This window comes from Talpa occidentalis, unplaced genomic scaffold, assembly GCF_014898055.3.
Source record: "Talpa occidentalis isolate TD23 unplaced genomic scaffold, MPIMG_talOcc4v2.1 talOcc4.10, whole genome shotgun sequence".
Taxonomy (NCBI): domain Eukaryota; kingdom Metazoa; phylum Chordata; class Mammalia; order Eulipotyphla; family Talpidae; genus Talpa; species Talpa occidentalis.
In genome coordinates this window covers 41,342,822-41,365,506 of record NW_023600993.1, presented here as the reverse complement: position 1 = coordinate 41,365,506, position 22,685 = coordinate 41,342,822, and the positions used below count along the sequence as shown (strand labels likewise).

The following is a 22,685-nucleotide window of genomic DNA, read 5'->3' as shown; positions in this document are numbered from 1 at the left end:
TGTTGGCAAGTACTACTACCTTCTCCTTTCCCTCATCCCTTCCACACTTATTCCAGCCATGTAGCCACTGATTTGGAATGAGATGGGATGGTTCTGGTCTCCCAGAGTCCTAGACAGCTTCAGAACCAACCTACTAAGGGAACCCAACCACCATCTCTAAAAATCTCATTCTGGTTTCAACTTTTCTTTTAAACACTAAGGTTTAATTCTTGGGGTGATTATTTTCCAAAAGCACCTTCTTTCATTTAAATATGTGTCACTTTTAACCAGGAAAATGAGAAACATCGGTTATCAACTAATAAATATCCAGTTATATGAAAGACACTTATACTAAGGTGGGGACAAGAAGTGAGAGGCTCACCAAGACATGAGGACGACTGTCCTGGGAGCAGAATTTGGGAGGAAGGACACAGAAATAACTAGTGGCTGTGTGAACCTTTTCCTTCTAGTATACACAATACGGTACTTGGGGGGCTATGGTTCTATTTGAGAATGGGATCCTAGGATGCTTCCCTCCAAGACCTCTCCCAGCTCCAACCTTTGCCAGCTCAACACTCTTAACAAGTAAAACAAGTCATCAAACCCGCAGGACAGAAAGTGACTGATTTGGAAAACTAGCCCAGAAAGCTGCTAGATTGACTTTTTCTTTAAATGATTAAGCCAAAAAAAAAAAGCAGACGTAGAGGGACAGAGAAAGGGAGGAAGGGGGAATAGGGAAGGAGAAAAGAAAGAAGAGAAACTTAGAGTACAAAGGAACAAACAATTTTTTAAACACTTGACCTTAATAGTTACGATATTGATGGTTCTTAAGATGAAAGTAAGTGTCAGAAACCTTCCCTAAGAGATATTCATAAAATGAAATGATTTTGAAGATTTAAAAAATAACATCCAAGTCAGATTTTATCTGACAAAATTTATAATTTACAAAATTGAATTATATGTTGCATTAGTTTCCAGATGACTTGAACTATAACTCTGGTTTCTCTTTGTTTTCTACCATTCTAATGGTACCATATCCAAGGGGAAACCCTTTACTGAGTGACATCATCTTGAAAGAGAAGAATCTGGAACTGTACCTTGACCACGCTGAGCCACATATCCTTGTGTGCAGAGAATCCATGGAGCATAAGAATGGAAGGTTTATACCCAGGCCTGCCCCGGAATGAATAACAGAACTGATAGTCTTCATGGTTAACATAGCGGACCTGCATGCCCAGCGTCCTCCGCCAGTACCTGAGGAGGGGAAATAAAGGCAAAACAAAATCAACACGCTCCAAAGAAGTGACCTCAGGAGGGAGCGGAGAAAGATCCTCTCTATAATCTTACTTCTGCCACTCCTCCTCCTCCTCTGTGCATATTTCCAAGTCTCCTAGACCTTGGCCCTCAAGAAACACTTAGCAAAACCATTTCAGAAAGCACCTTAAGTGGACATTCTGGTATGAATACCCCCAGTGACTCTAAATAGAAAGAAGAAAGTGGCATTTCCTCGAAAAGTATAACACATAATGGCCTTTTGCTAATACAGCTTTCTAGAGCCTCTGAGAGGGAGAAATTGTTCTTGAGATCTCCCTGCATTGGTGCTCTGGCTTTATCCCTCATAATGTACGACAATTAATTGAAAGCTCAGCTTCTGCTGGTTACATAAGACTTGGTGGTGCTGGAGTTTGGGCCCTGAAATTGATTTCAATGTGAAATTACTATCTAAACTAAGTGAATTCTCTGCATGAAAATCTCTCCAAGATGAAAGATAACTCAGAGAATCACATTGTTGTATACTTTGTATCAAAAGCAAATAGCCTAAATGACCATTTTAAACCCATTTTGTAAAAGAAGAAGAGACAGGGATGAGGATGATACATATTTGCTTGTATCTGCATATGAAATCATAGGAGCTTATACAAGACACTATTATGATGAGTATCTGGAGCAGGGGTGGGGAATACAGCGAGAAGTAGGTGGAGAAGGAACAGTGGTGGGAGGGAGATTTACAAAACATTGCTTTAGTACTTTTTAACAGAATGAGTTGCTATTCAAAACATTAGAACTATAATAAAATTGGCTAGCTTAAAAGCTCTGATGACAAAGCAAGCGTATTTCAAAATTCGAAACCATGGCACCACAACACGAGTTTGCTCATACATTCATATCCCAGCTCATTCATTTAATTGACTATGATATTGAACCTTAATTTCCTCATCTATATGGGAAAATGTTGCAATCTACTAAGGATATGAAAGATAAAATGAGCCAACTAAAGTATAGTTTTGTTCAATGCCCAGCACATGGTAATTGATAAATGTAGTTATTAGCATTACATAAAAAAATTGTCCCTCAAAATATATAATTTGTCAAAATATAAGGAAAAATGAGGGAAATTTGCAATAAATGACAGTCACAGGTAGAAATCCTTAATATGAGTCATGCTAAATCCCAACTTGATACTGGGCAAAATAAACAAAAAGATTACTCAGAGTAGAATTACTAATGATTAACAAATACAGGAAACACATTCAACGTCAATAATGATTAAAACATGAATATCAAACAAGATATACCTTTTTATGGACTTCAAAATTAGAAAATTTTAGCAATTAAATATATATACACACATATAATGTTCAAGTTTTCTAAAAAGGAATCCAGCATTGAACCTCAGGAGTCTTTAAAAATCTGATGTCCTTTGACCCAGTAATTATACCTCTGGGAATAACCTATTTCAAGAAAATATATAGAAATTTTGAAAAAGAAATTAGTTTACAGATGTACAAGACGGTGTTATATAAAATAGGAAAGAAAATCAGTACTAACCTTGAAGTCCACAAAAAGAAAATTTATTACATAATTTACAATGTAGCTAGATAATGTAATATCATGCTGTTGTTAAGAATGATATTTTAAAAAGAATATATAGAGAATATATAATAGAATATGCATGTATGAAAAGATCATTAAAATTATTCATATCTCCATCATGTAGGAATAATCACTATTAATCTATGTGTATTTTTTGCCTGTTTGCAACGGTACATAAAACACCAAATTGAACTTTTTGAAGAATCAAGTTTTCAAAGAATATTCAATAACATAGGCAAATGTTTATGACATGATCAAGTGAAAAAAACAGACCCAATTTTCATACTTAAATTTTTTTATTATTGATCCAATTCTGTATAAAAATTTTTTTTAATGGTGAAAACTAGAGGTATTTGAGAAAATGATTTGAGAGGTTATGTGTAATTTATATTTTCTTTCTGCTATCTTTGGATAATCTTCAAATTCTCTACAAAGTACAGTGTGAGATTAAGGGGAGAGCTGGGAGGATCTTGTGAAAAAAGAAGGTCTGAACAGACACTTGGATACTCAACATATATTAGGTGAAGACGACAGAGAAAGATGTCCTGACATGGGCTCCGCAGAGGCAGGACCACCAACAGCAGCCAGGGTGAAGGGAGATGTGGACAGAAGCCTGAGTGCCGGGCTCAGGACCTGAGGACTTCTTCATTACCAGATGGACCTCTTGGTACTAGTCCTAGTCCATGTTTTTCATTTATTGGTGCATCCAATAGAAAATCCTACCTAGTCTTCAGAAAAATGAAAACTAATATTTTCAAACAATCCTCTCAATGAAAGAGTGAAAATAATACTCCTTAAGCCACTGGGTCAGCTGAAAAAAAATATGAAAGACCCAAAGTCCAAGTGGAAAAAACACAAAATTCAATTTCTTCAGCTTAAGAATAACAGAGAATACATGATCTCTAATTCAGAAACACGAAGGCAGAGATTAGAAATAGCTGCTAATTCACAAAACAGAAATAAGAACTAATTGGGATGAACAAATGTTTTAGGAGCAAGATCCTTCACAGACTAACAATCTCAACATAAAATCCAAATTGCTCCAGTTTCACAGACAGAAGTCATCAAAGGCTCTACTGACCTAAATAGAAAATCCCAGAAAAGGAGCCTCTAAGGAGTGTCTCTTTGAGCAAGGATCTCAGGGTCTAGATCCTTCATCCTACATCTCATCTCACCTTCCTGAGCTTACAAGAACCTCTGATGAAGCATTCCTACACATCTTTTTTTGTGGTAAAATTTTAACCAAGTGTACAACTGAGCGGCATTAACTATGTTCACAATGATGTACATCAACCATTACTACTACACATCCCCAGATCTTTTCCGGGCATCCCAGGTATTCTGTGCCCATGAAACAGCACCTTCCTGTTTCCCTCCTCCTCTCAGCCCCTGATAATCTGTATTCTGCTTTCTGTCTTTATGAGTTTGCCTATTTGAGGTACCCTTTACAAATAGAATTAATGTACTATTTGTTCTTTCATATTTGGCCTTTCTCACTTAGCATAATATTTTCAAGGTTCATCCATATTGTGGCATGTGTCAGAATCTTCTTTTTTTTCAAGGCTGGATAATAATCCACTGAATGTATACACCATATTTTGCTTACCAGTCATTTTTTGATGGAATATTTGGTTTGTTTCTAATTTTTTGACTCTTGTGAACAATGCTGCTATGAACATTGGTATGCAAGTATCTATTTCAGTCTCTACTTTGAATTCTTTGGGGTATATATCCAGAAATTGAATTCCTAGCTCATATGGTAATTCTGTATTTAATTTTTTATGGAACCACTAAACTTTTCCACAGCAGCTGTACCATTTTACTTTTCCACCAGCAATGCATAAAGGTTCCAATTTTTCTACACCTTCATCAACACTTACTTTCCTTTTTAAAATGTAAGAGCCATCCAAATGGGTGCTAAGTAGTATCTCATTGTAGGTTTGATCTGCATTACCTAATGACTGGATGGAGAATATACATTTCTTTTTATTGAGACATAATTCACATACCACAAAACTCACCCTTTTAAAGAGTACAATTGAGGGGTTTTTAGAGTATTCATAAAGTTATGCAACCACCACCATTATCTAATTCTGGAACATTTTTATCACCTCAAAAAGAAACCTGACTGAACTGTACACTTAAAAATGGTTACAATGGGCCTCCCTGGTGGCGCAAGGGGTTGAGATGCAGCCTATGAAGCTGTCCGCAGCCACTATAGCACGAGTTTGATCCCCGGGCAGCCAGGGAGCTACCCACATGGTGCAGCAGACCTCTCCTAACTCGCCCATTGCTTCCCTCAGCAGTGTATTTCAGTCAATCTGCCTGTTCTGCTCCCCACTCTGTCTCTGGTGAATCCTCTCACCCCCTACACCTCTGGCCTGTCCCCCAGTTCTTGTATGCATAAATGAATGGATCTTTAAAAAAAAATGGTTACAATGACAAAATAGTTAGAATTTTAAACTAAAATTTTATGTTATGTATGTGTTATAAAAAAAAATGGTTACAATGACAAAATAGTTAGAATTTTAAACTAAAATTTTATGTTATGTATGTGTTATCTCAATTTAGAAAGAGAGAAAGAAATGCATACCCATGAGGAATCACTCTCCATTCCCCCCTCCCTTAGCTCATGACAATCACTGGTCTGCTTTAGGTATCTAAAGATTTGCCTGTTCTGGATATTTTGTAAACTAGAGTCATGCAATATTTGACCTTTCTGTCCAGCTCATTTCATTTAATATTTGGTTTATTTCACTTAATATAATGTTTTCAAGTGCATCCTTGTTATTGAATATATCAGTGCTTCATTCCTTTTGAAGGCTAAATGACACTCCATTGATGAATATGCTACATTTGTTTACCCATCATTTGAAGGACATTTGGCTTGTTTCTACTTTTTGGCTGTTAAGAATAATGGCACTATGAACGTTCATGTACAAGTTTTCCTGTGGATCTATGTTTTCAGTTTTTTTTTTAAAGATTTATTTATTTATTTATTTATGGAAGCACTGGGTACAGTCAGAAGCGCTGGAGGGTGAGAGAATTCACCAGAGCCAGAGCGGGGAGCAGAGCAGGCAGAAGGACCGAAGTACACTGCTGAGGGGAGCAGCGGGTGGCAGGAGAGGTCTGTGTGCCATGTGGGACCCTCCTCTGGCGGCTGGGGAGCAGCCAGGGATCGAACCGGCGCTGCAGAGGCTGCGGGCAGCTTCACAACCCAGTGCTCAACCGCTGCGCCACCAGGGAGGCCCGAAAGTCAATTTTATTTCTTCTTTTCAAATTCTTATCCCTTTCTTTCTCTCATATTTATGATTTCTTGTCTGTTCACTACTGAGTTCCTTTGGGAAAATAAATATCTTAGAAAATGTATCTTTTTCATCTTGTGAACAGTCTTAATATTTTATATATGAAAATTATAGCTGGTCTTGATGACATTCACAGTGGCCGTAGCTCCTCCAGTTGAAGCTCTTCATTGACTCACTGCAAAGCGTTTGGTGCCTCTTTCAAGAACAATCTTAGTCCATATTGCTGTGGAAATAGACTGGCCACGCTCCAAGGACACTTATCTAGAGAGAGCTGCTCTGAAGACCAGCTGTGGTCTACCAGGGACACCTGTTCATTCCCTGAGGAGCTCTGAAGATCCCATAGGGAAGTCCAGGAGAGAGCACAGAGAGATGATTTCACCATACCCCCATGTTCATAGGGCAGGGAGATGGGGTATGGGGTGGAGGTGAGAGCAGGACAGGGTGCCCAGCTACCTCTATGGTCTGCTGTTCCTGTCCACATGGCAATCCTTAAAATTATCTTATTGACCCAGGTTTGCTGGGTGGCCCCACTGGTGGTCACGATGGAGCAGTTGAGCTAATGAAGACCTTTTAAGGAGTAGCTGTGGTTAAGGAACATAGGTGACTCATGGTAAAACTGCTCATCTTGGGCCTCCCTGGTGGCTCAGGGGTTAAGTCTCAGCACTATCAAGCTATTGCCAGCCACTGCTGCATAAGTTCAATCCCTGGCCAGGTTGCTAACCCACATGGCACAGCAGACCTCTCCTGTCTTGCCCGCTGCTTCCCTCAGCAGTGGATTTCAGTAGATCCTCCTGGTTTGCTCCCCACTCTGTGTCTGGTGAATCCTTTTACCACCTGCACATCTGGCCTACACCCCAGGTTCTTGCATGTATAAATAAATTAAAAATAAATCTTAAAAAAACTAAACAAACTGTGTATCATATGATAATCAGTGTGTAGAAGTGACCTGCAGTAAGGAGAAAACAAGGCATGCATTTCAGTGAGGTAAGGAAAAGCCACTTGCTGAATTTCCAACAGCTCTTTGCAATGACAATATTCCATTTCTATAATCAACTCCCCCCTACCCCTATGTCACAACACTACCTGGTACAATCCAAAAGGTTTTTTAAGATGTTCAGTTTCCCCAACCAACTGGTTTTCCTGTTGTCTACATGCATGAATTCAGAAAATAAAGAGCCCTGTGTCTCTCCTCCAGCCACAGCTCTGAGCTGAGTGATAGGCTTTAGATCACATGCATCTGTGCTCTCAGTGAATAAGGGACTGAAGCTCTACTCTGTGGGCCTCTCTGGGATGTGTGGATATTATTTGTAAATAAGTCATTTTTTTTTTTTTTTGCTATGTGACATTACTTATGACAGTAAAAAAGTAAAAAAGAATGCAAATCCTCATTTAGATAAATAAAATGTTTATCATCAAACAATGGGCTATTATTCAGCCCTAATAATGAATGAAGTACTGATATAAGCTACAACATGGATGGCAACAAGGGTGAACATTGAAAACATACTGAGAGAAACCAGACACAAAAGGCCACAAATTGTATGATCTCATTCATATGATATTTTCAAAACAGGCACACCAAGGGAGACAGAATGTAGTTACTTGTGGCTAGGGGCTGAAGGACAAGGAAAACAGAGTAACTGCTAATAAGTATGGGGGTTCCTTTTGGGGAGATGAAAATGTTCTGGAATCAGACAGCGATAATGGTAGCATGATACTGTGAATATATTAAAACCATTTTGAAATGGTGAATTTTATGTGATGTGTATTTTTACTCAAAAAAAAGCAAATTATTTGTTATGAGGTTATTCCTCTCTTTAAAGATAAAATGTCAAAAATATTCTGACACTCTTGATCTGAAAACCTCCATGGCCCAAGGAACTTGGGGGCTGAGGACGATGTAGCAGAGAGGCTGGTTTCCACAGGTGAGGCAGGTGGAACTAGCCTGCATGAAATCACACTTGTGTACGCAGCCACATGCATGATTAGGCCCACATCACCCAGTGGCATTCCTGCTTCAATTTGATTTAAGAAAAAAGGCATTTTTTTTTTTTTTTTTGGAGGTAACATTTTTTTTTTTTTAAATATTAAATTTTATTTTTATATTCCCCCATACAATTGCAAACGCCCCATTCTGACCCCAATCCTTCCCCTCCCGCCCCCCACCCCCCAAAAAGTGTCTCTGGTTCATAGTTTTTTGTTGATTTTGATTTTCACTTTCTTATATTCATTTTCCTGGTCCCTTATTTAAGTTTTCTAGATTCCTGCTATGAGTGAGACCATCCGGTATTTTTCTTTTTCTTTTTGGCTTATTTCGCTGAGCATGATCCCTTCCAGTGCCATCCATGTTGCTGCAAATTGCATGTGTTTATCTTTTTTGAATGCTGAGTAATATTCCATGGTATATATGTACCACATCTTCTTGATCCAGTCATCTATTTTTGGGCATTTGGGTTGTTTCCAAAGCTTAGCTATTGTAAACAGTGCTGCTATAAACATAGGAGTGCAGGTGCTCTTTGGAATTGATGTTTCTGTGTCCTTTGGGTAAATACCTAGGAGTGGAATTGCTGGATCATATGGAAGCTCTATGTTTAGTAGGTCCAGAAATCTCCACACAGCTCTCCATAGTGGTTGGACCAGTTTGCACTCCCACCAACAGTGCAGGAGAGTTCCTAAAAAAGGCATTTTTGTGTGGCCTCTGCATGGTGCCTCTGCAGGGCCTGCAGGGACACCCAGCTCTGGCTTCTCCATGTCAGAACCACACAGGCACATTGGCCCCAAAGCACTCCTGCTGCCAGCACTGCAGAGAAATGGCATTCAAGCAGCTGGATTCTCAGCTTCGTCAATGCAGAGGTGGGTCTTGGGTGACCCTCTGAGGGGGCCACCACTCCCTCAAGAGAGAGCAAGAGAGTGAAAGATGAAAAGCTCCCTTCTTTTCAATTAGCTTCCTTTCAGGGATCAGAGTCTGGCTAGCAGGCGGAAAATTCCACTCTAATGAAACAAAAGGGAGTGAGAAAGCAGGGCAGATAAAGGTCCAAGCACAACACCCCTGCAGACTTCTCTGTGTGCAGTTAGTTCTAACTCCAGAAGTCCCAGTTAAATCTTGATGTGCTTACCTATGGCACCAGTTCTATTTCAGTATTTCCTTCACCATGGGATACATGCTATGGGAGTAAATAGGGTGATTCTATTTGGTAAAGGATCTGTGGCATGAAAATTCATTGAAACACATCATGAGAAAATTTCTCTTTAATGGTTACCCTTCTGATTCCATCAGGAGGAAGGTTCTGCTCTGGGCAGCCTCATCTCTTATACCTCTCTTATACTTTGTAATAAAGAGAAGAGATACAGTCTCTATAGGTCACAACTTAAGAACATTGCTAATGGCATTGAATCATTTTTACTTTTTTAATATTTACTATTTTATGGCATGCTTTCCACTTAAAGTGGTAATATTTATATCACTCTTAAATTGAATTAAGATTTGTTTTAAAAGGTGATTTACTCTAAAGAAAATAAGAAAAGTGGAAGTGTGTGGAAGGAAAAATTCCAAAAGACCATCATTATTGACAAGGATGTTTAAAGTAGAGTCAGGGAGAATTGCAGACTATAATACTGATGAAAATATTTAAAAGTGCACCCCCTGGTAAAACCACTAACATCCTGGAAGCAACTGCCGGTGGCTTATTTTTTTCCTTAGATACTAACTTAGTAGCTGATCATAATTTTCAGAAACAACTTAAATAACTGGAAGGTCCCCCTCTAAGTTTTGCCAAAGTTCACTTGGGAATGTGTGATTGGGCTGCAACCTTTACCTTTGATCCCAAATAAAAGTTTTCATTCTCTCTGAAAGCTCAAAAATTTTCTTTCAGAAAACAGGTGGAATGTAAATAGGGAAAGAAGTATAAAGGTGATGTAAGAATAAAAGTTTTGGATATTTGTGTTTCTTTCTGTCACTTTACTAGTGAACACTTTTAGAACAAATGTAAAACCATTCTGTCTTGCTCATGCCATCTCCACGGTCCTGCTCTTTCTGACTCATTTTTCAGTGCCCATCACCACATCTGTCAGGACATCACTGGATCAGAATCCAATAACCAAGAAAATACCAAAGTAATCCCCATGAATACATATAAGCCTTGTTTAAAGACAGAATTTGTGACTTTGGAAGTAAGGGTGGCCTCCCAAGTTAAAAAAAACTATCAGAAACCTGGAAGAATTTTTCTAGTAAGAAGCTACTATGAATATGTCAAGAAAGGTCCCCAAATTCAAAAAAGGACATCTTTCAACTTTTCCGTAAATTTGAAATATTTCATGATAAACTCTTAATACTTCCCAAAAGGACAAGCAGAGATGACACAATTATAATACTCTTGAAAACTTCGATTATAAATTTAACTTACCAATAGTAGATTTTTATCAGCGCAGAAGGCCACAGTAGAAAGGAGGCTACAAATGCCAGGATGGGAATGGCAAGGGTCCCACCAGCGATCACGAACATGTTAACCACATCAAGATCCATCCTGTTTTGTAGGTTGGTTGACACCTATGGGGGCCTAAGAAGCAAAGGGAAAAAGAAAAGTGAAGGCCAGAACAAGGTAAAGATCAGAAGGAATGGTGATAGGGAGGCAGAGTGAAGATGTGGGGCTCATCTCCTCTGCACATTCACAGCTAGACTGCAGCAGAAAAAAAAAAAAAAACACACCAGAAAGAAAAAACAGACAACTGTAGGACATGCTAGGAATCATATCCAGAGGAGAAGGGCCTGAGTAAGCAGTGGTGAACCAAAGAAGCAGCCCCCTACGCAGGTGCATAAGCCCTGGTGGGCCCTGCAGCCCCAGAGAGAAGTAGAGAGGAACTAGCAAGGCCCAGGCACAACCCTTCACAGACTTGGGTGGGCCCATGACAGGATCCTGGGGCAGAACTGGGCAAACACCACTGTGACCCTCATAGGATCATCAAAAGCTGGCTATTTGAAAAAAGATAGATAAAATAGACAAACCTCTGGCTAGGCTCACAAAGAAAATAAGGGGGGAAACTCACATATATAGGATCAAAAGTGAAAGAGAAGTTACAACGGACACCATAGAAATTCAGAGGATAGTAAGAGACCAATGTCATAGAGTAAGAGAATACATTTATGTGCTAGTAAGTTCAATAACCTAGAAGAGAAGGACCAATTCTTAGAATTATACAACCATCCAAGAATGAATAGGGAAGAAAGAGAAAATCTGAATAGACCAAGCACAAGCAAGGAAATTCAAACAGTAATCAATACTCTACCCCAAAAAAGAAACAAAAGTCCAGGGCTAGACAGTTTCACACGTGAGCTCTACCAAACCTTCAAAGAGGAATTAACACCAATCCTCCTCAAACTTGTTCAAAAAATTGAGAAAGAGGAAATACCAGGCACACAAACCAATGGTATAAAATCGAGAGCCCCCAGATAAGCCCATATCTATATGGTCAATTAGGACCTCCTTGGTGGTACAGTGCTATCAAGCTATCACCAGCCACTGTGGCATGAGTTTGACCCCTGGCCAGGGAGCTAACCCATGTGGAGCAACAGACCCCTCCTGTCTTGCCTGTTGCTCCCCTCATCAGTGTATATCAGAAGATCCACTTGTTCTGCTTCCCACTCTGTCTCTGGTGAATCCTCTCACTCTCCACAATGCTGGCCTACACTCCAGGTCTTGTCTGCATACATAAAAATAAATCTATGACAAAGGCACCAAGAACATATACTGGAACAAGGAACACTATTCAATAAGTGTTGTTGGGAAAGCAGAATAGTTACATGCAAAAGAATGAAACCAGACCACTATCTCACACCATAAACAAAAATCAATTCAAAATGGGTAAAAGACTTGGATGAAAGACCTGAAACCATAAAATATATAGAAGAAAATATATGCAAAACCCTCCATGATCTAGGTCAGAGATGCCTTTGTGGATTCATCTCCAGCAACAAAGAAAACAAAAGAGAATATAAACAATTGGGACTACATCAAACTAAAAATCTTCTGCACAGTGAAAGGAACTGTCATTAGAACAACAACAAAAAAAAAAACCCACCCTATTAAATAGGAGAAAATATTTGCATACCATAGCACAAGGGGCTGATATCCAAGATCTACAAAAGAATTCATACAATTCAACAGAGACCAATAACCCAATCTCCCCCCGCCAAAAAAAAGGGCAGAAGAGCTAAACAGACACTTCTGTAAAGAATACATACAGACAACTAATAGGCTGAGTGATAAGAATGCTCATCGTTACTTTTTAGGGAAATGAGTTACAACAGCTGTGAGAATAGCTAATCTCAAAAAACCCAGAAACAGTAAGTGCTGGTGAGGATGTGGAGACAAGGGAATCCTTTTACACTGATGGTAGACATATATACTGGTCCAAGTTCTATGGAAAATGCTGGTTTCTCAAAAGACTAAAAACGGATCTGCCATACAAAGGATCTGCCAGATATCTGGCCATGCTTAGGTATCTACCAATATTACCCCGATAAAATAAAATAAGGTAATCTGGTTTTGAAAGTGGAACGGAAATGTGCCAGACAGAAAGCACCAGTATGAAGGCAGAGGGAACAGCATTTATAAGGGTATGGACTCATTAATAAATTAATTCATTTATTAATGAAAATAAGATAAGGAGGAAACAAAAGCAGGCAAGTACTTAAAAAGTCTAAATAGAGACAGCAACTAAGTGTAATGAGGAATCCTTGAGAGAGGATTTTTTTTTCTTAAAGCTAGAAAGGTCATTGTGGGGATAGTTGGGGAAATCTGAGTAAGGACTAGATATTAGATAATATTATTGTATCAGTGATATGATTCTTAAGTGTGATGATGAAATTGTGTTTGTTTGAATGTAAAAAAATATCCTTGTTCTTAGGAGATATCTGCTTAAGTATTAAGGAAAAGAAATAATAACGAGAGGGTAGATAATAAATATTTCAGCATTGTGGACCAGAGTGTCTCTGTTAAAACCACTGTTATGGTGAAAGACAGTGGCATACAGCACACAATAAACAGGTATGACCATATTCCAAAAAAACTATTTTGAAAAACAGGGTGCAGGATGAACTTGTTCTTGGACTATAATTTGTAATCTCGATATAGCATACCAACCCTGTCAAACAAGCAAGGTGTATATTTTATCACCTATTTTACAAACTGAAGAAGCAGGGTCACAGAAGTTAAGTAACTTGCCCAAGGTCAGTAAGATGATAGCGTCATGATTACAAAACAGATTTCTGACTTGCAATCATGTTAGTTTTTTTTTTTTCCAAATGGCCCCTTCTCAACCTTTATAACCTCTTTGCTATTCAATAAATACCCACACTTGTCACTTCTAATTATCAGTGAAGATTTGACATCTCTACTTAGATGGCTTGAGTGAGTTTCGAAGAGAAAAGCCCCTCACACTGTCTAGAGGATGCCACAGATGTGTGAATTGTGGGTTAGCTAGTTCTTTTCAATAATTTTCAATCATTCTTTTTCTCTCTGGGGACAGTCCTGAGTCCACAGTTATAAAAGCTACTCTCTTGTCAGCAGCAGAGAACTGTCTGTGTTTCTAATTCAATTATACTCTCAGTTTCTCAGTCACTGTAAATACTCTTTTCTGTACAACTGAAATCATTGGACTATTTCTCTCTAAAACTGGAGCTTTTTGAGGGTGGGGATGATCATGTATATTCTTTCTCAGTGCCTAGAACAGCACAGGACACAAATGAGGTGCAAATGAATTAATGAAAACAAAGTTACAAAATGGGTCCAATTCTGTTTCTTTCAGGGACTATTTCCAATGATGCTGTAAGAAACCTCTTTCAGTTACAATAAAACTCCCCAGAAGCGTCACCCCCATTTATGAGGAGTTCAATTTACGATGCTAAAAAGCTTTATTATGCAGCAGTAAGCCAATGAATCTCAGAGTGAAGGAATTTTACAGTGTTTGAACACTGAGGTTCACAAAAGAGTTGATGAAAATGGGAACCCTCAGCTTCAAAATGATCTTTCCACATCACACAAAGTCCTTAAAAACTGCTGAGGGTCACCATGAACTCTGATCCCTGAGCTACAGGAAGTAAATTACATTATAATCCTTTGGATCAGGAATTAGAACATTTTAGACTGACACTTGGAGATGGCAGCCCCAATAGAAAGTTGATCATCAAAAGGAAACCTCATTGTTTCGCAGGTTCTTGCTATGGATGTTGGTCAGTTTGATGGAAGGCTTTACCTTGCTCCATCTTCCATTTAATGGCAGAATAGTTTTCATAAGGAGTTTTTGTAGAGCATGATCAATTTAGCAAGACTTAGACTTATTACAAAGCACCCTACACACTCTTTAATGAGGTCAAGTACACGCAAGACCTGGGTGAAGAAACTAGTGAATTTTCTATGCAGTAAAGAGCAGGTGATTATTCCTATCTCTGAAGAATCCTTCATTATACAAAGTACTCACCCCAACTGTCCTTTAAAAAGTCAGCTCTCCGCTTCTGTACAGCAAAAGAAACAATAACCAAAACAAAGAGACACCCACCGACTGGGAGAACATTTTTGCACACAACACTAATGATAAAGGACTGATCACAAAAATCTACAAAGAGCTGATGAGACTCAACAACAACAAAGTAAATAATCCAGTCAAAAAATGGGCAGAAGAGCTAAAAAGGAACTTCTCCAAGGAGGAAATGCAAATGGCCAACAGGCATATGAAAAAATGTTCAACATCACCTGTAATCAGGGAAATGCAAATCAAAACTACCATGAGGTACCATCTTACACCAGTGAGAATGGCACATATTAAAAAAACTAGCTACAACAAATGTTGGCGAGAATGCGGAGAAAAAGGAACTCTCCTGCACTGCTAGTGGGAGTGCAAACCACTATGGAAAGCTGTATGGAGTTTCCTCAGCCTGCTAAAGGAGCTTCCATATGATCCAGCAATTCCACTCCTAGGTATTACCCAAAGGACACAGAAACATTAATTCAAAAGGACACCTGCACTCCTATGTTTATAGCAGCACTATGTACAATAGCTAAGCGATGGAAACTACCCAAATGCCCAAAAACAGATGACTGGATCAAGAAGATGTGGTACATATACACCATGGGATATTACTCAGCAATCAAAAAAAGATAAACTCATGCAATTTGCAGCAACATGGATGGAGCTGGAAGGGATCATGCTCAGCAAAATAAGCCAGAAAGAAAAAGAAAAATAGGGCAGGGTCTCAGGTGAGGGAAGGTGGCACCATGTCCGGCCGCGAAGGTGGCAAGAAGAAGCCCTTGAGGCAGCCCAAGAAGCAGGCCAAGGAGATGGGCGAGGAAGATAAGGCATTCAAGCAGAAGCAGAAAGAGGAGCAGAAGAAGCTCGAGGAGCTAAAAGCGAAGGCTGCAGGGAAAGACCCCTTGGCCACAGGTGGAATTAAGAAATCTGGCAAAAAGTAAGATGTTCCTTGTGCCTGAGACAATGGTGGTCCTTAATTCCATTCATATTTCAACATGTGGATTCTCTGCCATAGTATCTTTTGATGCCAATAGCTAGAATGAAGTGTCTTGGCGCTTGTTGTACATTTAAGAATAAATTTTGTAAAAAAAAAATAATAAAATAAGAAGTCATGCACTGAAAAAAAAAAGAAAAAGAAAAAGAAAAATACTGGATGGTCTCACTCATAGCAGGAATTTAGAAACCCTAAATAAGGGACCAGGAAAAAGACTAATTATAATAAAGTAAAAATCAAAATCAATAAGCAACTATAAACCGGAGACATACTACGGGGGGTGGGGAAGGAAGGAGAATGGATGAGGGTCAAAATAAGGGGGGGGAATTGTATGGGGACTATAACCAAGATGAAAATGCATACATTATACAAAAATGAAAAATGATATAAAATATATGTCAAATAAAAATTAAAAAAAAAAAAAGTCAGCTTTCCTACCCTACTGGGTCTGTTTATATGATACTCTACCTACCCAAGGGGGAGGATGGAGCCCAGGAACCCACCAGTGATCAAAACTCTGAGGGGTATAACATGGGGTTATAGACAGTATTAGGTCTGTACATCCAATGCCTACAAGACAACTCTAAGAAGCAGGAGAATACTAATTCTCAGGGTTACACAGCATTAGATAAGAGAAATTCTCAGTATGGTGTTAAACTGCTCTCTAACCCTTAAGCCTTCCACAAGTTGAACAGTATCTAACTATTTAATAATATGACTTCACTATTTGACTTTAATGGATACTTTCAGTTTATAGCAGGGATGGAAATTAATTTTTTAAATTAATTTAACAGGCAGATTTAAAGAAAAATGCTGAGGCAATACAGGGAAGCTGATAAAAGTTGTGATGGTGATACAGGAAAGGCTGTCAGTGAGACAGACTCAGGAGGTAGACGGGCCCCAGCCTGGTTTGGGGGTGGCATTCCAGCTGGCTGACTTCTACCAGGCTCTTCTACACTCCAGCTGCGAGGCCTTGCTTTCCTCATCTATTAAATGAGAACATTCATCCAAATCATCTCTTCTGTCATTTCCTACTCTGGTGATTTAAAATATTTCTGAAATTATGTCAGGCAATTAAAAAGTAGGGTCTAGCTTGCCCCGATGATAATCTTGTTCCTTACTGTATTTCCCTGGAAACTAAAACTGTACCTGGCATAGAGTTGGTGCTTGAAAATGTTTATTGCCTGAGTAGACTGAGAAAGAAAAATGCACTCATTTTACATACCTGTTGTGTGAAGTGTGGCACACCAGCATTAAAGACAGTGCTTTTGGTGGCCCTGTAGCTCAGTGGTAATTGCAATGTCAGGAAGGAGAACTTCCATCATGGCACTAGGGTGGGTGACACATACTTACATCCCAGAGCAGACCTGCACATGCCTTCCTCTGTGACCATTAGTATATTATTAATAGCTGTGCTTTCCGGGCCTTTATCTTTCAACATAGGGGCAAAGACTACCTGGCCTAAAGGTATGTCAGTGGGCCCAAATAAACATTGTGTCAGGGAAATTTCATGTTCCTATTTATTTATTTTAAAGGTTTGTTTGTTTATTTATTTATTTATTTATTTATTTATTTATTTATTTATGCATAGAAGAACTGGGTGTAGGCCAGAGGTGCAGGCAGTGAGAGGATTCACCAGACATAGGGTGGGGAGCAGAACAGGCAGATTTACTGAAATACACTGCTGAGGGAAGCAGTGGGCAAGACAGGAGAGGTCTGCTGTGCCATGTGGGTTAGCTCCCTGGTGGGGAATCAAACTCAGGCCACAGTGGTGATAGCCGATAGCATGATAGCTCTGAGACTTAACCCCTACACCTCCAAGGAGGCCCTGTTTCTAAATTTAATCTTTTTTTTTTTTTTAAAGATTTATTTATTTATTTATACAAGCACTGGGTAGAGTCAGAAGCGCGGGAGGGTGAGAGGATTCACCAGAGCCAGAGCGGGGGGCAGAGCAGGCAGAAGGACCGAAGGACACTGCTGAGGGGAGCAGCGGGCGGCAGGAGAGGTCTGCGCGCCATGTGGGACCCTCCTCCGATGGCCGGGGAGCTGCCGGGGATCGAACCAGTGCTGTAGAGGCTGCGGGCAGCTTCGCAAGCCAGCGCTCAACCGCTGCGCCACCGGGGAGGCCCTAAATTTAATCTTTTAATGGTCTCACTGAAAACTGGGAATCCTGAATTCCAATACTTTAATCTTAGAGTATAAATCAAAATTCCAATTTATTCCAGAATAAAGAATGGAAGACACATTCAAGGAATCTTGCCTTTTCCTAGACATCTACCTGTATTTTATTAAATTTGGTTACCTAAAGTTCTGGTCTCTCCACTATAATAACAATTATCATAACAACAATGGCAACAAATGACAATAAGCAGGCCACCACTACCATAGCTAAAGATGTCAGAGTGACAGCCTCCATCTATGGAATAACTACAGTATGCCAGGGCCTGTGGAGACAGTTTATCATCTCCTTTTATCCCTTACAACATTATGCGTTAGGAAGCATTTCCCCCATTTTACAAATGGAGAAGTTAAAGAAGTTGACAAATGCCTCCAAACTTATCTGCATTTCAGTCCAATATTGGAGGTGTCCCCAGTTCACGCCACCTTGGCTCCCTTTCAAAGTTTGTGATGAAACAAAATTTATTGTGCATCAGTTACATACAGGGCTCAGAGTTCAATGCCTGCAATGTGATCATCAACATTCTTTACACTTATCTAGAATTACTTATGAGCAGGTAACAAGCTGACTTTACAAGTTACCAGTCAGTGTCTTACCTTATTCCTGCTGTTTTTTTAAAATTCTGCCATATGAAAATTCTTTATGCAACATTTTTTGCTAGGAAAACACTATGTTTTTGAATCTAAGTATAATATCCCAATTATTAAATATTGTTTCATCTAATCCAATTTGTAAAGACAAACTGATTCCTCAAAGCTATCACTGATGACCAATGGCTGCAAAAGAAAAAGATCAGATTCCCTTTGCAGAAGTCCAGGATTGATTAGACAGAATAATTTAAGAAATGAGCAGTTCTAACTCCTTATCATAAATATCTTCTTCAGCATGGAGGAAAACTATACTGAAATTTCCAGAAAACAGCCAGGCTTCTGTTGTCATCACTGACAGCATGGTGTGGCTCCCAGGCTTACTGCCAAGAGGAACTCACCTCTGCCTTCTGGTCTCATTTGTCTCCCTCTCCACCCCTGCTCTGGCTGAGCCCATTTCTTTTCTTTTGAAAGATTTATTTTATTTATTTATGTACACAAGAACTGGGGTGTAGGCCAGAGGTACAGTGGGTAAGAGGATTCATCCAAGACAGAGCGGGGAGCAGAACAGGCAGATCTACTGAAATACACTGCTGAGGGGAGCAGCAGGTGAGACAGCAGAGGTCTGCTGCGCCATGTGGGTTAGATCTTTGGCCAGGAGTCAACTCAGGTCATAGGGGATAGAACTCAGGTCATAGCAATGGCTGGGGATAGCTTGACAGTGCTGAGACTTAACCCCTGCACCACCAGGGAGGCCTAGCTGAGCCCATTTCTCTGTACTGTGCAGGTGACAGCCCTGCTGGTGAAACAAGCTGTGCGCACACCTGCCGTGGGTCCTTGAATGCTCTCTTCACTCTCTCCTCTGGATATTCCCAAGATGCTCTCCTACTCTCTAGCCTAGATATTCCTCTGATGCTTTCTTTACTGTCTTCCTTAGAAAGCTCTTCATCCCTACATCCTCCACAAGAGGGAATGGATCAAAAACTCCCTCTTGTAGGGTATTAAAAAGTTAATATAACTGAGGGCCTCCCTGGTGGCGCAAGGGGTTAAGACACGACCTATGAAGCTAGCCACAGCTGCTGCAGCAGGAGTTCGATCCCCAGCCAGGGAGCTACCCACATGGTGCAGCAGACCTCTGCTGACTCACCCGTTGCTCTCCTCAGCAGTGTATTTCAGTCAGTCTGCCTGTTCTGCTCCCCACTCTGTCTCTGGTGAATCCTCTCACCCCCCCATCTCTGGTCTGTACCCCAGTTCTTGTATGCATAAATAAATCTTTAAAAAAATGAAAAGTTAATATAACTGAGTAGGACTTCCTTCTAGATTTTTTTCTGAAACCAGTTTGCCACTCTCATGACCCAACAATTTTACAATCAGATACAGTCCTCCCACTTCTGATTCACTGATTTCTGCCAGCAGTAGCCTCATCAGTCTAGCCTCCTGGACTCCGATGTGTCACTCTTCCTACTTGCTTACCATCCTATTATGTGGTGCCAGCACTGCAGCCAAATCAAGTCGACACAAACTATGCCATTCTAGATAACTATTTAAATTTAAATTAACTAAATAAAATGAAGTGTTCAGTTCTTTAGTCACACATATCACATGTGAACAGGAGTTACCATATTACACAGCACAGCTTTAGGGAGTTTACACCCCTGAAAATCTCTTACAATCAATTCCTTAGGCCAGTCTGGTTCCATAATTACTAGGAATGTTGGGTGGGAAGAGAAATTTTCCAACTGATACTGATTCGCCAGATGTGAGATTTTGTATAAGTTGGAGCACAGGTCCCTCTGGTCCTGGTCACTTCTTGCTCCCATTTCTAAAGGCTGCTCTTTCACCTCCCATTCAGTCCTTCCACCACCAGCTGTCAGAACAACCCTCTCAATTCACAGCAGGGACTATATTGTTCTGGTCAAATAGGAATGTCAACCACTCCACATGATCCCAACTCAATTTCCTGTTTGAACTCCCACATCTCCATCTGCACCCCAAATAACACTCCTGTCCCCATGCAAGCCCCACACAACCTCATGCTTTGTTGTTCCTCCAGCTGTCCCCTTCCTGTGGGGCACTCTCATGCCCTGGCTGCCTAATGATCTCTCTGCCTTGAAGGCAGACTCCAGTGTCACATTCCCCAGGAAAGCACTGGCCCAGGTCTGCAAGACTGCCTTCAAACTCAGAGCCCTGTTCCAGGTACAGTCATTGAGAACTGTTTGCAGGGAGCTTTCAGATACATGTCTGAGCTTATGAACACCTCAGCTGCCCAGTTCCCGCTCCATTAGTTCTAAGGAACTAGAGAAATCACCCTTTACATACTGGCCTGCCAAGGGGTTGTGAGGGAGCTTATGAAGGAACAGGCTCAGTATGGGCTGCTGGGTGTTCTTTTTTTGTTATCTATGGTGTTAAAAATCCATACTCACTCTTCAAGGAGTACAGTCTTCTTTCCCAACTGCTGCTGGCTCTGGCAGAAGCTGAAAATGAGATTCTGGAAACACAAGAAAGAAAATGACAAAGCATTAAATCATATTAAGGAATATGAATGAAGTGCAACAGCCAGCAAAATTGCTGGGCTGCAGGGGAGGCAGACTGCTCTCCTCCTTGGCACAAAGTACAAATATCCTATGGCTTTATAGTTTGCTTCCAGTTCAGGTCACCTCCCCCAATGAAGTAATCTGCATTGGCCATGCCAATGTGCACAAAAGGCAGAGCTTATCAGATATTGAGCCAAGCCTCCAAAGGTGTGAAGAGGGCAAAATAGAGATCTTAGGGTGGTGTGAGGTGAAAGCATGAGAGTGACATAGTGACTCTGGACTAGGGTGAGAAAGCAAAAACAGGGGAGTGGACGGAGGGTAAAACAGGTCCACTATGGCAAAAGGGGTTCAAACTTAACTTAAACTCTCCTTTAGGGTTAGGGTTGACTTAAAAGTTATATTCAGAAAGGAATGGGAGGAAGATGGTAACCAATGGACAAATAAAGGTATGTTTCTACAAGTGGCTGGCAAGAGGGAATGGATCAAAAAGAGGCAGACAGCAGGAAAATGAGACAGGCAAAGGATGGTAAATGCACAAAACATTTGGAGAATTAAACATTAAAAAAATTAAACCATGAAAGTTCTAAAAGAAAACAGCTTTCTTAAAATATTTCCACAAGGGAGACCTTTTAAAATAAGACATAAAACCCAGAGGCATCACATAAATTAACAAATAGACTGCATAAAAATGTTCTCAAATGTCCACATGGAAAGAGATACCATGAACAAGATTAAAATTTATCAACACAGGGACTCCCTGGTGGCGCAAAGGGTTAAGCCCCGCACTATGAAGAAATCCGCAGCCACTGCAGCACAAGTTTGATCCCCAGCTGGCCAGGGAGCAACCCACATAGAGTAGCAGACCTCTCCTGACTCACCCACTGCTCCCCTCAGCAGTGTACTTTGGTCAGTCTGCCTGTTTTGTTCCCCACTCTGATCTGGTGAATCCTCTCACCCATTTCCCCCACATCTCTGGCCTGTACCCCAGCTCTTGTATGCATAAATAAATAAATCTTTTTTAAAAATTTATCAACACATTATCAGGGTCAATAGACTAATTTCCTTAATATATAAATATATAATATATATTTCTACACATCAACAAAAACAACAATAATGATGACCCAAAAAATCCCATTAAAAATGGGCAAATAATCTAAATAATTTACTAGAAAGGCAATACAAATGATTATTCAACATGTAAAAAGATGCTCAAGCTCATTTATAATAAGAGAAATGCAAATGAAAACAACAAAGTGATGGAGAATTTTATTTTCTGTACTGATAAAGAACACGAGTTTCCTAATAGACTGAACTGCTGAGGCTATGGGGAAACAGAAGAGTCACACAATGTTCTAATTTACAATTCCATCAACAAAGTCTACATGGCATTTGGGCCAAAATCTGTGGCAATGTAAAATACATATACCCTTGACCTTAGGATCTCACATCTCGGAATGTATCAATGTTTAACCCTGAATATATATTAAAATGTTTATGCAATGTTTCTTGTTACAGGATTATTTAAAATCAAAAAAGGTTGGCAATAACTCATATACCCATTTTATAGGGGATGCCAGGTAAATGAGGACACAGCTTTATAAAAGAATATTACATGTAGCCATTCAATACAAATAAAATTAAATGTCATTAAAATAATAGGGCAGTTCTATTTGTTTCTATGGGTAATGACCCCCCAAACTCGAAAAA

The 22,685-nt window shown here is 39.9% G+C and overlaps 2 protein-coding genes across 4 annotated transcripts in view; one reads left to right on the top strand and one right to left on the bottom strand.

The window, feature by feature from the left end:
• ABHD6 (abhydrolase domain containing 6, acylglycerol lipase) overlaps nucleotides 1-22,685 on the bottom strand; it is a 50,184-nt gene that overhangs the window by 14,280 nt on the left and 13,219 nt on the right. For all 3 annotated transcript variants that reach the window (XM_037491655.2, XM_037491643.2, XM_037491648.2), the window contains exons 2-4: nucleotides 20,865-20,929; nucleotides 10,562-10,714; nucleotides 1,077-1,233 (exon numbers count right to left, since the gene is read on the bottom strand). In XM_037491655.2, coding sequence (XP_037347552.1) covers nucleotides 1,077-1,233; nucleotides 10,562-10,680 — 276 coding nt within the window. In that variant the 5' untranslated portion in view covers nucleotides 10,681-10,714; nucleotides 20,865-20,929. The remainder of the gene's footprint in view (nucleotides 1-1,076; nucleotides 1,234-10,561; nucleotides 10,715-20,864; nucleotides 20,930-22,685) is intronic.
• LOC119230509 (translation machinery-associated protein 7-like) lies at nucleotides 15,411-15,645 on the top strand. The gene has a single exon (XM_037491709.2). The coding sequence runs from the start codon at nucleotides 15,428-15,430 to the stop codon at nucleotides 15,620-15,622; it is 195 nt and encodes a 64-aa protein (XP_037347606.1). The 5' UTR covers nucleotides 15,411-15,427; the 3' UTR covers nucleotides 15,623-15,645.

Excerpts from the sequence above, each read along its gene's own strand:
- LOC119230509 (XM_037491709.2), top strand. The coding sequence starts at position 15,428 with ATGTCCGGCCGCGAAGGTGGCAAGAAGAAGCCCTTGAGGCAGCCCAAG.